Genomic DNA, 14078 nt, shown 5'->3' on the forward strand with positions numbered 1-14078 from the left:
ATGGCATTAATACACATTTAGGGAGGAAATTCCTGGCATAAGGTGCAGTAATGGAAAATAGGTCATTTAATGAGTCATTGCAGGCAGCTAATTAGTCTGCTAGGGTAATGGTAGAGCTACAGGGAGCAGAGACTACAGAACAGATAGAAGAAATGAGAGCTAAGATACCAGAGAAATGTGTTGAATACTTCAAAAGTAACATGCTTTTGCTGCTACAGATGGGAATCCATGGTTATGAGGAGGGTTTTTTCTTGGTCTAAGGCAGAAATGAGGAGCCTGTGATTCTCCAGAAGTTGCTGGATTATGACACTTGTCATAACTGACTACTTGCCATGCTGGCTGGAGCTGATAGAAATTGGAGTCCAGCAATATCTGGTGGGGCCACTCAGGTTCCTTATCACTGTCCTATTGGATAGGAGATGCCTTGTCAAAAACAGGATGGGCTTATCACTCCTGCAAAAAACTGGGGCAAATGCTGGTGTGGGAAAGAGACTCACTGTGAGCTCCGCTTTCAACATTACTAGAGCTGCACAGGAAAAAGACTTTGTGGCAGCTCCTCACCATGAAGGTGACATCAAAAAGTGGCCAAGCAGTAAATTGGCTGCTCAAATCTCACCCTGTTCTTGACAACTTGAGTAGATCTAGGTAGCCACATCACTGCATTTGTAAAAGAAGGGGGGAAGGTGCTGGAATAAGGGAGACTTGTCTTATCTCTATTTGGGTAAAGAGAAGCCATATCCTCATTGGATTGGACCCCAGAACCCTGCTCTCTAGAGAATCAACTTGATATACAGCCATTTCAGAGCCAGTGTCTCATTCTTCAAGAAAGCAAAATTCAACATGTTTATACATCTTCTCAAATTGTAGCTCAGAGTTCCTGGCACATCGTCAAGTGCTACACTTACTGGTCTTACTAGAGGTGCCACCTACAACATCATAGTGGAAGCAATTAAAAATAGGAAAAGGCACAAAGTCCTTGAAGAGGTGGTCACAGTGGGCAATGTCGGTAAGTAGAAAGGAAGCTCCACTCTTTTTTGTGTAATAACCTTGGTTTAGGATCGCTGATAACTATGGTGTCCTTGTTTGGTTGGATTTTACACTTGTATCGCACTAATCCTTCATGGAGTTCAGGATGGCATTCATAGGGGTCTCCATGCCACATGCCAGTTTAACCTCCCAGGGAGGTTAGTTAGAGAGAAAGTGACCCTGGCCAGCTTCATGGCTGACCGGGGATTTGAACCCCGATCTCCCCACTACTGCACTCTAACCACTGCACCCTTCTAGCTCTCAAACTCCTCTTTCAATTGTGTATATTTCAGCATACATTTCTGCCTGTTCTTTTGCTTCCTCTGAGTTATATATTCAAATAATCTTAGTGGGAAAGGAAGCCTGTTTAAGCAATGAATTCCAGATCATTATCTGAACAAAGATAATTAAGATAGGTTTTTGTGCTATTTATTGCTGCATGGAGACTTCATTCTTACTGGCACCATTTTGGCTGTGTGGGGGGGGGGTGTTTGCTAAGAAGTACTGCATGTTGTCATACTACTTTTCATTCTGTGTCCTTTCCAGTTCCTGGAACATCAAACCAACCAACAGATGACTCATGTTATGATACATTCACTGGCTCCTTCTACTCTGTTGGGGAGGAATGGGAAAGAATGTCTGAAACTGGATTCAAACTCTGGTGCCAATGTTTAGGCCTTGGCAGTGGACACTTCAGATGTGACTCTTCAAGTGAGTGGCTTCTTGAATTTATTTGGCTCCATTTCTAAAATTTGAGGCAATAAACCCCAAATACCTACACCCCCCCCCTCAGAAGGGTGGTGAGGAATCCCCAGCACAGAACTATACTATATCGCCAACCAAGTGCACCACATAATCCCATGCATTCTAGAAGACGAAACAAAACAATGGGTACACCTGGAGAGAGACGTAATCGAAAATCCCCCCCACCATGGCATACCCATTCCTCCCAAACAAATCCCCACAACGCTAAACATGTTCACACAGACCATGCTTAAAGCATGGAAGGAAGAAGCAGGTAAACTGTCCCCAACCCCATTCCCACTAATCCCCTCTGGCTATTCCCCCCACTATTCCACCACGCAGCACAAAGCCTCCAGATAAAAACCTGGCAAGCCAAAGGCTTATGCCGCCTAGCAGGCTTCTACAAAAACAAAAAACCCACATTGACACAAGAAATACAAGACAAACTAGGGAACACCCAAATGCCCTGGTTAACACACCGCCATTTTCATTGTGCTGTGATGTTAGACAACCCAGAAAAGGGGATAGCACACATTTGCGTAGCTGGTTGTACAATGGACAGTATAAAAGAATATGTTCTACTGTGTCCAGCACATTCAAAAAAACATCCGCAATGCCTATTGTTTCAGGAGATGTTTAAATATCTGCCCTTAACAAAAGCTAAGGGAGAAACATTCAGTTGGCCCTGTGTTGGACTGGAATTATTAACTGTGAAATATAAGTGACCCTGCTATTTGTTGGATTTAAACCATAAAACATAATCCAGCTAGAGCTGTCATTAATTCTGGTTTACACCAGTTTTTTTCCAATTAAAGTTCAGTATTTTGTTTGCTGCAGGACTTTACCAGCTGACTACCCTGATGCCAAACACTTATATTCTTAGTTTCCCCCCCAGATAAAATAAGACACCGAATTGAACATTGCTTCTTCTGTGTGTGCTTCACATTTACAGATACTGACAGCCAAATCAACAACTAAATAAATCCTGATAACTTGAAGACAATTTGATAAAACTTAAATACTATGTCTTGATCATATTGCAAGTTATAGCCCTCATTCCCAGCCTTGTCATATGTATCCTAGCAGCATTAGAGCTTTCTAAAATAATCTTAACTCTCTTAAAAGCCAATTCACTTTCTAAATATGTTCATAATATGTTCCAGGGGCAAAGCACTGCTCAACCCTTAGCAAGATCAAATGCTTGTAGCTCACCCTGGGATAAGTGATGGTTTAAGGAGCCTCACGTAGCGATCACAGTAACGAGGAGACCAACAGCAGGTGGATGTGGCTGAATTATTTTTTGGATAGGTGGGGACTGTTACCTGGGAACAATAACAGAGGAATTATTTTTTATGGATACTAAACATGTCCGGCCCCTTTTTACTTCTAAGCTGTGCTTAGCTGCCAGTTGAGTGGATAAGAGCTCTTTTTTCTTGAAATATTGTTCTTTGTAAAGAGCTCCTTCTACAGATCTGAGGCTTTTGTCTATGGGACCCTAAGCCCCAGAATACATCAAGTGACCAACACATTGTCAAACAGGGCTCAGTGTGGATTCAGCGTCACCTTATTGATCTGTCGTTTCTTTGTTCCTTCAGAGTGGTGTCATGACAATGCTGTGAACTATAAGATTGGTGAGAAGTGGGACCGGCAAGGAGAGAACGGACAGATGATGAGCTGCACTTGCCTTGGGAATGGAAAGGGAGAATTCAAATGCGAACCTCGTACGTATGGACATTACCTTTCTTGATGTATAAAACAGCATTCCTGCTGCTCGTGCGTATCCCCAGAATAACCTAGAAGCAAAATCTAGGGTGCTATTCAACTGGGTTTCCATTGAAATTAATGGGCCAAATTTATGGATCTACTCTGAGTTAAGCATAGTTAAATGCCAGCTCTAGTGATTTATTTTTCTGAATTCACCTCTAGTGATTTATTTTTCTGAATTAAAATGAAAAGTTGGGGTCCTATTCCTGTCCTCTGGGACAATTCTTCTTAAAGGTAAAGGTAAAGGTACCCCTGCCCGTACGGGCCAGTCTTGACAGACTCTGGGGTTGTGCGCCCATCTCACTTAAGAGGCCAGGGGCCAGCGCTGTCCGGAGACACTTCCGGGTCACGTGGCCAGCGTGACAAAGCTGCATCTGGCGAGCCAGAGCCGCACACGGAAACGCCGTTTACCTTCCTGCTGGTAAGCGGTCCCTATTTATCTACTTGCACCCGGAGGTGCTTTCGAACTGCTAGGTTGGCAGGCGCTGGGACCGAGCAACGGGAGCGCACCCCGCCGCAGGGATTCGAACCGCCGACCTTTCGATCGGCAAGTCCTAGGCGCTGAGGCTTTAACCCACAGCGCCACCTGCGTCCCTTCAATTCTTCTTACAGGAGTGTTTAACTGACAATGAGGGTGTTCTGCACAGGGTTGTTCATTCTTTATACCACAAAAGGCAAGAAAAATGTGATCCTGCCATCAGGATAAAGATTCTGCCCGGTTTAGGTGCTCCCTCTTACAGGAAAGCACTGGCAACCCATGTCCCTACTGCCGATGCTGGTAGCCATAAATCAACAGAACTCAACTAGGTTTCCTTCCCTCCTCCTCTTTTCCACAGGCTGGCAGGTAGGAGGAAACCTGAACAAAATCCTGCCAACCTGTTGATGAATACCTCACTGGAGATAACCTCCTAAATTGTCTTAAGAATCTTCCTGGTATAGGTTGGCAATGTTAAGGTGGATTTAATACTTGAGATGTTTTGCCCTCCAAGTGGCAAAGTACATGCCAATTCTTAAAAGAATTGCTTGTTCCTTGGCTTTTTTTTGTAGATGAAGCAACTTGCTATGATGAGGGCAAAATGTACCATGTAGGAGAGCAGTGGCAGAAGGAATACCTTGGGGCCATCTGCTCCTGTACTTGCTATGGAGGACAGCAGGTAAGCATTTTCATACCAGTGCTGTGACTTATAACAGGCAGCATGGCATGTGAGAGAGAGTGGGGGGAGGCAGGGGGGTATATGACATACTTGCAGAATCTGGACATATTTTGTGGATAATGCCCACTCAGGTTCAGAGTTCATTACATTTTAAGTGACTCTTCAGTAACAAGCACTACAAATGAAATTGTTAAAGGGGAGCCTAAAGCAGAAATAAACATGCGACATTATGCACTTTTGCCCGGTTTTACGGGCATGCACAGTATATGAAGTCTGATTTACCAATGCTAATGCCACTTTCAGAACAAGTACTTTTGCAGCATTGTGGATGAGCTGTTTAGAGCTGCCTAGGTGACACAGTACTGTTCTTGTCTCCTAACATGTCTTTCATTCAGATAGCTTTTGTAGTTTTTGAAATATTATTTCCCAAATGATCAGGACATCTCTTCTTGCAACTTATTTAAGCCTATACTGAAAACTCTTAAAATGACATTGACCTTAAAACGCTGTTAGTTCCTCTGCCTACTAAGACTGGAATCATACACAGACTTAGGGCTTGAGTTTCAGTGAAAATATACCTGTATGAATGAACCCATGATACCTAGTGAATCAACCTCTCATTTTGACTGGATCTTTTCCCTTAGGATACGAAGGGAGACAATTGTGTATGCCACTTTTCTTCAGGGACAAATTTGAAATTTGATATATATGACATCTTCCATTCAGAAGCTCATGCTAAAATGTAGTGTTTGTTTATTTAAAGGGCTGGCGTTGTGACAATTGTCGTCGGCCAGGTGCTGCGCTTTCACCTGAAGGTTCTCCTGGTCACACCTATTCACAGTACTCACAGAGACAGCAACAAACTTCAAATACTGTAAGTATAGAAGCCCCATTCATCTGGCAACAGTGGCTGTTCAGCACTGCTCACCATTGTTACCAAGAATGCAAATTCCTGGTAGTCTTCCACTATAGACAGGCAACTTCTGTTGACTTCTTGGGTCTCCCAGCAGTTTCTAATCTAAGAGACTGATCAGATGCACAGCTTCAGAATCAAGTGCTTCTAGTCCAACACCAAAATATTTAGAATAAGTTAGTCATCTGCATGGCCAGCCTAAAACAGTTCTAAACCACTTTCATGTGATGACTAATCAAACGTTCCTAGTCTGATTGCCACAGGCTTCCAATTCCCTCAATATCCTACGGTAGGATATGGTATGAAACACGACTGGAATGCAGTTTGTGTCGAGAGTGAGTGTGTTTATTGGACCATGTCCAGCTTAGCGGCAGAAGGAAGGGAAACCAATACAGCCATCACTTTGATGAATGCAGTGGAACAGGAACATTTCCATTCCCTTCAGCAGAACTGCTGCCCATCCCTCCACCTCACGATTCATCTGTTAAGGGTTTGCATTGTGAAATGTCAAGAGATGCAAGTATTTTGGCTGAGCAAGATACTTTCCACCTTCTAGACCTGCTGAGCTGATTTCCTTCCTCCTCCTTTCTTCCAGCAGAATGTTCACTGCCCCATTGAGTGCTTCTACCCTTTGCATCTACAAGCAGAGACGCCAAATCGACGAGGAGACTAACACCAGCCAAGGAAAGTCTTTCTTGCCAAGACCATCCACTCTAGAATGCTGCTAGAGGAAAGCAGGTCTGCTTCGGGTGGCCAGAGTGCCTTTCTCGGCTTTGCTCAACTCACAGCTTCTCCAAGGGAGGCCACTCTTGGAGTGTCTCAAGACTTCTTTTCACAAAGGATAGTTGTATACTGTCTTCTCTTTTGCTCAGTGTTTCAATACCATTCAGTATTTTCCCTGAAGACGACTCATACTAACTCATAATTTGCTCAGCAACCAGTATCCATAAGGGATTAAGGGGAGGGGCTCTCCTGCCATAGGGAATGAATGAAAATCCAAAGTTCTGTGTTCATCTAATTGTGCAGCTACCAATAGGGACTGCAAACCCCATCACTGTGATATCTAAAAATATGCACAGTCCTAATCTTTCTAAATTATCCTAATTTCTTTCCCTAGCGGTATGTTTGTATCTCGTACTGTTATTTATCAACATTGTTCTTCCTTTCCCTGCTCCCTCCCCTCCCCCTCAGTGTTTTTTTAACAGGAAAATATATTAAAGACACTTAGTACACCATTGACAGAGGAATTTGGTATAATTATGATCAGTGATTATTTTTTATACTGTAAGTGCCAAAGCTTTAACTACTGTGGGAGACAACTCTTTTAATAAAAAGATTTACAATCCAGCTGTGTGTCTAGTCTCTTTCTTCTTAGGATTGTGTAGCTCATCCCTGGAACAGGAACATGGAGCTCTTCTACATCCCCCTTCTAGGCCCTGAAATACAGGTGCTGTATAGCACCATTGGTGCAAGTGTGGATCTATCACAACATAAAAATACATCTCCTTTATATTTTTTGAGCTTTTCATTTTTCAGAACATCACCAGCCATGTCTCCCCTGCTCATTACCTCCCTCAGATTAGGCTGATAGGTGGCGACTGGCCTAAGGCTGCCCAAGGAGCTTTGTGAAAATTGAAACTGGAATCACTAATTCCTACAGCAAAGGAAATTCTCTCTCTTAGGCTTTATTGTTATAAGACACCTGTCTTATGAAACAGGTGAAGAAAGCCTACCCTGACTTTATCATGGGGGTGAGGCATCTTTAGCCTACCTTGATGGCCTTTACTCTTGCCCCATTCTGATCTAGACCATTTGAACTAGTCAGGGGAGGAGGTGACTGTATGGAAAGATTTTGCTTTAGGGCAACTAGAGGGGCTGGTGCTGAATGTTGATGCTCTACGCCCAGTGATTCCGACCCTATTTTTAAAGCATTTGGCAGCGGTACTCCCTGAGATCTTAACCGTCTTCAGTCACAACATGAAACACAAGGCTAAACTTTACAGAACCCAAGACTGCAATGATTACAACAACAAAATGCTAATACTGTAATACAGCTTTTGTTACACAATATGGCTTGCAATACTGTTAATGTCGAGGGACGCGGTTGGCACTGTGGGTTAAACCACAGGGCCTAGGACTTGCCGATCAGAAGGTCGGCGGTTCGAATCCCCGCGGCGGGGTGAGCTCCCGTTGCTCGGTCCCTGCTCCTGCCAACCTAGCAGTTCGAAAGCACAAAGTGCAAGTAGATAAATAGGTACCACTCCAGCAGGAAGGTAAACGGCGTTTTCGTGCGCTGCTCTGGTTTGCCAGAAGCGGCTTAGTCATGCTGGCCACATGACCTGGAAGCTGTACGCTGGCTCCCTCGGCCAAAAAAGCGAGATGAGCACCGCAACCCCAGAGTCGTCCGCAACTGGACTTAATGGTCAGGGGTCCCTTTACCTTTACTGTTAATGTTGCTATCATGAAAACTGCTGTTTGCAGTCTTTACTGCAGGCCAGAAGAAGAAGAGCCAGTTGTTAGTGAAGTTACTCAAGGCAGCAAACAAACTCAACAACACTCTGAGTAGGTCTTGCCAGGACTGATTGTCCCCACCTTCTACCCCCTCTAAGGCTCCTCTCTGCCAGATGTTTCCAAGCAGTCTCAAACTGCATCTGGGCATCTCTAATCTTTGTCCCGGCCTACGCATCACTCTGCGTGTCCTTGGAGACAAGGGGGGAGGGGGGCTTGTCATAGTAGATGTTAGCTATTTGTGATCAAAAATAGTTGAATACATAAATGGTTGAATATAAATCTTTACTTTGTGAAATACATTACAAATACTAACAGGAGAGGCAGGCTTCCTGTCGTCTTCTGCAGCCTCTTGCCTGCCCTCCTCTGCTTCAGCCTCGCTGTCACCAACTTGCTCCGCTCACTAAATCCTGTTGACCCAACAGCATTCCACTCCTTGAACTCTCCGCAGTGTCCCATCACCAATCCCTGGGCTCTGAGCCTTCCTCTTCTGGGGTTTCTCTTGGTGGTTCCTCAGCTGATGCCTCCCACCACTGTTTGTCACCCAGCCGTTCTCTGACAACAGGAAACTTCCCGGGGAACGGGGAGTATGTTATGGGCCCTGTGTGCATAAACGAAAGTGGGGAACCCACTGCAACTTCCCACCCAACAGCTGTTTAAAGGTTTGGTTGATTGGTGGCAGGGATGTTGGATTTAGAGTGGGAGAGGGAAGCGGTGGGCAGGGAGGGAGACTGTCTTGCCCTTCCTACCCTTTACATGGCTGGCGTGAAGCCACTTTGTGGCTGGACTTCCTCTTTTTCCTCCAAGAGGACAGGTTGTTTTCACCTCCTCTTTTTCTGCCTCATTCAGGGATACGAAACCTAAGGCCCATAGGCCACAAGCAGCCCACGGGGTTGTTTAACCGGCCCATAAGTCACCCCCAAACCAAGCCGCCCCGCTCGGCAAGTCCCCATGCGCTGCGCTAAACCAGAGCAGAACAGTGTGGGGACTCGCTTCTGTGGCGCCAGAAATCGCATCTGCGCAGATGCCAGAAATCACAGGAACGTGTACTCAGGCGTGTGCGCAATCCAGCCCAGAGAGGGATCTCTGCTGGTGTGAAACGACCCAGGCGAGGTAAAACTTGCCGACCCCCGGTCTCATTGTTGGCATTTTTAGCACGGTTCCATTTGTGGGGGTAGCAGGATTTGTTGGATAGCGTGGGAGGGTCTCAGAGTGAGCTCTCTCTAGTCCACCATCTTCCAAGAAGTCCCTGTCATTGAGTGGGAGAGCGTGGCAGCAGTGAGAGCGTCCGCACACAATTTTGGAGCCCTTGGCGTCTTTTTTTCTGGACTTTTGGCTCACTGGCGTACTCTACGGCCTCTGAGGAGTGTCTCCTTAGGGGCCACAAGGACTTTCCAGCTCTAACCCACCATTTCAGGTTAGAATTGTATTATTTCATTATTTCACAATGCTACATGTATGCAGTCGCATGTGACTCAATCGTGTGAAAGTAAGGGGATGACTGTATTTGCTCCTAGTAAAACTGTCCTAAAAGGCAGTTTATTTTTTAATCAATGCAGGCCACCAATTCAGTATGTTTGGCACCAAGCTGGTGCCACACGTATTGTCCTGCTTTCCTTTGGGCCACATCAGTGAGGCAGAGAGGGGTCTTTTTGTCTGGGCAGCACAAGACCTCCATACACACTGCCAAGGCTTGTGCCCTGGGGAGGTCACTCAGTGCTGCAAATGCAGCCGTTTGACTTCAAACCTGGAGGTACACTCCATTGTCCCTTGAGACAGATGGATGCCAACAGGAGAAACCAAGCACATTTTCCTACCTTCATTTGTCATCCAAGGCCAGTTCATACAACCGCATAGTTGCAGGGTCACAAACAGCACAAAGCATTCCCTTCGTAGGCTGCGCCATGTTGAACCTTGCTTTCAGAGAGATTCATTCAAGTCCCACCACCTCCAATGGAGATTCCAAGTATGATTACGGAAGTCTTTGTTTTAGCTGTGTACTTCCAAACGAGCAACTTGTTAGGCAGCGCTGCTTGAACAGGTTGTGTCCCTCTAGCCACAAATTTGGAGGTTTAAGTATAATATGTTGGTATGGGAAACTGTCGTGTAACGGGCCAATGGCCGTAATAAAGATCAATCCAATCCAATCCAATCCTCTAGCCAACTACAGCACAACTTGAAATGAGCCAAGAGGCAGGGAGGTGGGTGCTCTTCGTTCTACTTCACTTGAATACAGCCAGTGTAACTTGGGGCTCTAGATTACACCACACCTGTCTAGCAAGAGCCTATGAAGGGTTTTTCTCCAGCAGCTGCAGTTCATTCTCATCTACCACTGCATCTCAACTACACAGTGTGTTAGATGAGCTGGACAGCACCATCTCTTCAACACTTGCCATTGGTTAAATTAAAAATTAAAAAGCTTTAGCTCACCAGATATTGACTTTGTTTTTGGTATAGAAAGTAAAGTAAAATCAAAAGCTCTTGTCTATTTAGATTAAAGTGAATTACCCAGGTGAACATACCCACACTGAGCATATACCCAAAATCTTTCTTTCTCCAGGCAAATTAAAGGATTTCCTAAAGGAGACAGAAGTGCTGACCCAACTCCCTAAAAATACAACAACAATTCTCTCTTACACTTTGGGGAAAACCCTTTAGAAATTGAGTCAATTTTGTTGCTTGGTCACTTTCATGTTTGTAACAAATAACTTCTGACACCAGGAGCCCTTTGTTTAAACTGCACATCTGATCTGACAAGCACAGCAAAACATGCTTCAGAGTATTTCACAGATATTTTTAATAAACCACCAAACATGCAGAAACCATGATGCCAGATTCCTCCCCCTTGGCAGTGCTGTCAGCATGGCAGAAGTTATTTCCATCACTTTATAATACACCTCCCCAAAGACAGTTCACATTTAACAATTCCAACTAAGCATAAGGCAAATCTTTTTAAAGCAGCAGATTGAAGCACCACTGTCCCATATTGTAGCTCACTGTTTTGATTTCAGAGTTTTGAAAACGGAAACAAACATTTAGGAAGATGAGGCTGCAGCTTTTGTAAGTCTTTATCTCTCCTGGTCTTATGTGAGAGTATGTAGGGTAGAAGAAGCTGCACAGAGCATCTTGATGTCCTGGTGCAAATTCTGGAGTTTAACATATTTATAGTCGGACCACAAGTTGGTGTCCAGGTACCTAGTACAGGATACAGAGAATAAGCATATAGGAGCCCGATAAAAGCTTCAGACACTCCCACACCAAAGTTGTTGCAGATCCTCCTGCAGTTGTTCCCCAACCCTTGTTAACCAAAGAATGTATTGTGGTTGCTTATAACGGCATGGCTACAAACTACTACATTTATTCTATAAATTTACTCAACATGTATTATATTACTTGTGCTGGACCCCCCTGAAATTCTCACTTATCTGTGTGAGTGCAGCTTCTCCCATGCTTGTAGGTCTATAAATCCTTCCATCCCTTTAAAAAAGAGGTTTAGCTGTTGTGGAGGTAACATGTGCTGAGGGTGCAGAATAAGTTTTGTAGCTGCCAGTCACCTCATCATATTTAACCATGGTAGGAGAAACAGCAGAAGAAGTTGCAATCGGAGTGGCCAGTGAACATCACAAGGGGCCAGGCACCCAAAATTCAGAATATCCTGTCTGTACAGTGCTAGGTTTTTGGCACCAATTTAAAACCAGCACCACCCAGGCCTTTGCCTCTATTCCCACTGCTGTGAAGTGTACTTATCTTGCTACTATTTTATTTTGTTAATGCTTGCTGATGCATTACATTTTGTTTTACCTATTTTATTAGCAATTGTAACTTGCTCTGGTCCATGGGGTCACAAAGAGTCGGACACGACTAAATAACAACAGCAAACTTGCTCTTCGAAGAGTGCAATAGAAATACCAAATTTCACCGCATCATTGTTGCATTTTTAATGCTCTCCCCCCCAACCCCCCCCCATTATGTAGTGAATTACGGTAATGGCTGGAAGCAGTCAAGGTAGGTGGAAGCCGTTGTGTCCCAGAGTGTGGGCAGGAGGAGACATAGACCTCAGCGGTTGGGTGTGAGCCAAGTTGTGGGGTGCTGGAGTTCCACACCTGCCAAGTTTGCACAGGCCTCCGGCGGCTCGCGCCCCCCGAGGCAGGAACAGATGGAGGGACCCAGAGAGGCCAAAGCAATCTGGCGCCCGGGTTGAATGCCCTTCCCAGTCAATAGCCAGCAATTAAGGCCATCGGCAGCCCAGCTCCACAGATCCTCCTGCTGTCAAATTATACCCTGCAACTATTATGTGGGGAAAGTACTGGAACCAACTTTAGAGCTGCAAAAATGGGGGTGAGACTATTACGAGATTAAATGTGGTATTTTAATATCAAAGTACAATGATTATCTGCTTCCCATACATACAATGCCCAGCTGATTATCTGCATACTGCAAAAGCCAATAAAACTAATGTCCACACCTTGAATGCATAAAGGATTTGACTTCAGACACATTAGTGACAAATACTTTTGTCCATTAATTTTTCAAGAAATGCATCAGAGGCTAGCTACTTTAGTTTTCTCAAAGCGATGGGTATTATATGTAGAATATAAAGTGAAATGTTCCCATGAAGACTGGCTTTTTAGAAAGCAAGCAAGAACCCGTTAATGAGGATGCTTCCACCGCCTGAAGCAGAGAGACAAGCCAATGAGCAAAGAGGAATGTCTGGCCACGTGGGGAAGCTTCAGTGGTGGAAGAGACGGAGGCTGGTATGAACTAGAGTTATTCCCAGCTCATCGCAGGCTTCGATCACAACTTGGTCAGCTGCTGAACCAGAAGGGGCAGCAATGAACTGGACTCCACTCTGAGAGAAAAGGAGGAGGGAGACAAAAACAAATCAGCTTTATCGAACCATTTCATTAGCTGTTGCACAATTCTGCACATATGGGCTGCCCACAAAAGCTATCAACCACTTTTAGGGAAGATTGTCCTAAACGGAGGTCAGAGAGGACACTAAGGGTGGTGAATCTTCTCTTTGGAAGGTGCTGAAAGATGAGAATTGCAACCTGTCTGAGTTTGAGTAAGTATCATCAGCTTTGTTGGTGCTGACCTTTAAAGCTCTAAACGGCCTCGATCCTGTATACCTGAAGGAGCGTCTCCACCCCCATCGTTCAGCACAGACACTGAGATCCAGCGCCGAGGGCCTTCTGGCAGTTCCCTCATTGCGAGAAGCAAAGCTACAGGGAACCAGGCAGAGGGCCTTCTCGGTAGTGGCTCCCACCCTGTGGAACGCCCTCCCTTCAGATGTGAAGGAAATAAGCAGCTATCTTATCTTTAAAAGACATCTGAAGGCAGCCCTGTTCAGGGAAGTTTTTAATATTTAACGCTGTATTGTTTTTAATACTTGATTGGGAGCCGCCCAGAGTGGCTGGGGAAACTCAGCCAGATGGGCGGGGTATAAATAATAAATTATTATTATTATTATTATTATTTCCTGAAATGCATGTCTGGACTACAGCTACTCCTGCTTCCACTTTGATACCTCTTACTTGCAACCAGAACCTACAAAACAGACTTTAGGGAGCCAGTATGCAGAGCAAGAGCAGCTAACTGGACATATTCTCCTCAGGCCCGTTAGTCATTAAGAGTCACAGTCACACACACACACACCCCGCCAATTCCACAGCCTTACCCGCTTTGCTCTATCCACGTTATCCCTGAAAGGGAAGAAAGCATCAGAGCTGAGCGAGACGCCATTCAGTTTCCCAATCCATGCCTTTTGGTCTGCCTCAGTTAGCAAAGCTGGGACTTCCTCAAACAGCGCCTTCCACTTGACAAGATCTTCATCCTGCAAAGGGGCATTTAAAAAATTCACCTGCTTCATTGATGGCATCTAATTCAACAACGCAGGCAAATACAGTGACAAGAATGCAAACATTTCTCCAAGTTCCCCACTGGAAGGTCACAGCTACGTAACACCTTGC

General features: G+C 44.9%; 2 protein-coding genes and 1 long non-coding RNA gene across 10 annotated transcripts in view; 2 read left to right on the plus strand and 1 right to left on the minus strand.

Annotated features, from left to right (window-relative positions):
- FN1 (fibronectin 1) overlaps positions 1–6948 on the plus strand; it is a 71011-nt gene extending 64063 nt beyond the window's left edge. For 4 of the 8 annotated variants that reach the window (XM_081892627.1, XM_081892629.1, XM_081892630.1 and 1 more), the window contains 6 exons: positions 868–1006; positions 1573–1737; positions 3366–3491; positions 4582–4688; positions 5452–5562; positions 6197–6948. In XM_081892627.1, the coding sequence (XP_081748753.1) occupies positions 868–1006; positions 1573–1737; positions 3366–3491; positions 4582–4688; positions 5452–5562; positions 6197–6274 (726 nt within the window). In that variant the 3' untranslated portion in view covers positions 6275–6948. The remainder of the gene's footprint in view (positions 1–867; positions 1007–1572; positions 1738–3365; positions 3492–4581; positions 4689–5451; positions 5563–6196) is intronic. The other 4 variants (XM_081892628.1, XM_081892632.1, XM_081892633.1 and 1 more) reach the window with 1 other exon arrangement.
- Positions 6949–10967: 4019 nt separating this feature from the next.
- LOC309363370 lies at positions 10968–12599 on the plus strand. The gene is made up of 2 exons (XR_014165310.1): positions 10968–11927; positions 11985–12599. It is a non-coding gene; the product is annotated as an uncharacterized lncRNA (long non-coding RNA).
- ATIC (5-aminoimidazole-4-carboxamide ribonucleotide formyltransferase/IMP cyclohydrolase) overlaps positions 12461–14078 on the minus strand; it is a 29596-nt gene continuing 27978 nt past the window's right edge. Inside the window, exons 15-16 of the mRNA XM_081925816.1 lie at positions 13787–13942; positions 12461–12958 (exon numbers count right to left, since the gene is read on the minus strand). Coding sequence (XP_081781942.1) covers positions 12839–12958; positions 13787–13942 — 276 coding nt within the window. The 3' untranslated portion in view covers positions 12461–12838. The remainder of the gene's footprint in view (positions 12959–13786; positions 13943–14078) is intronic.

The sequence above is a fragment of the Podarcis melisellensis genome, assembly GCF_964234715.1.
Source record: "Podarcis melisellensis genome assembly, chromosome: 1".
NCBI lineage: Eukaryota > Metazoa > Chordata > Lepidosauria > Squamata > Lacertidae > Podarcis > Podarcis melisellensis.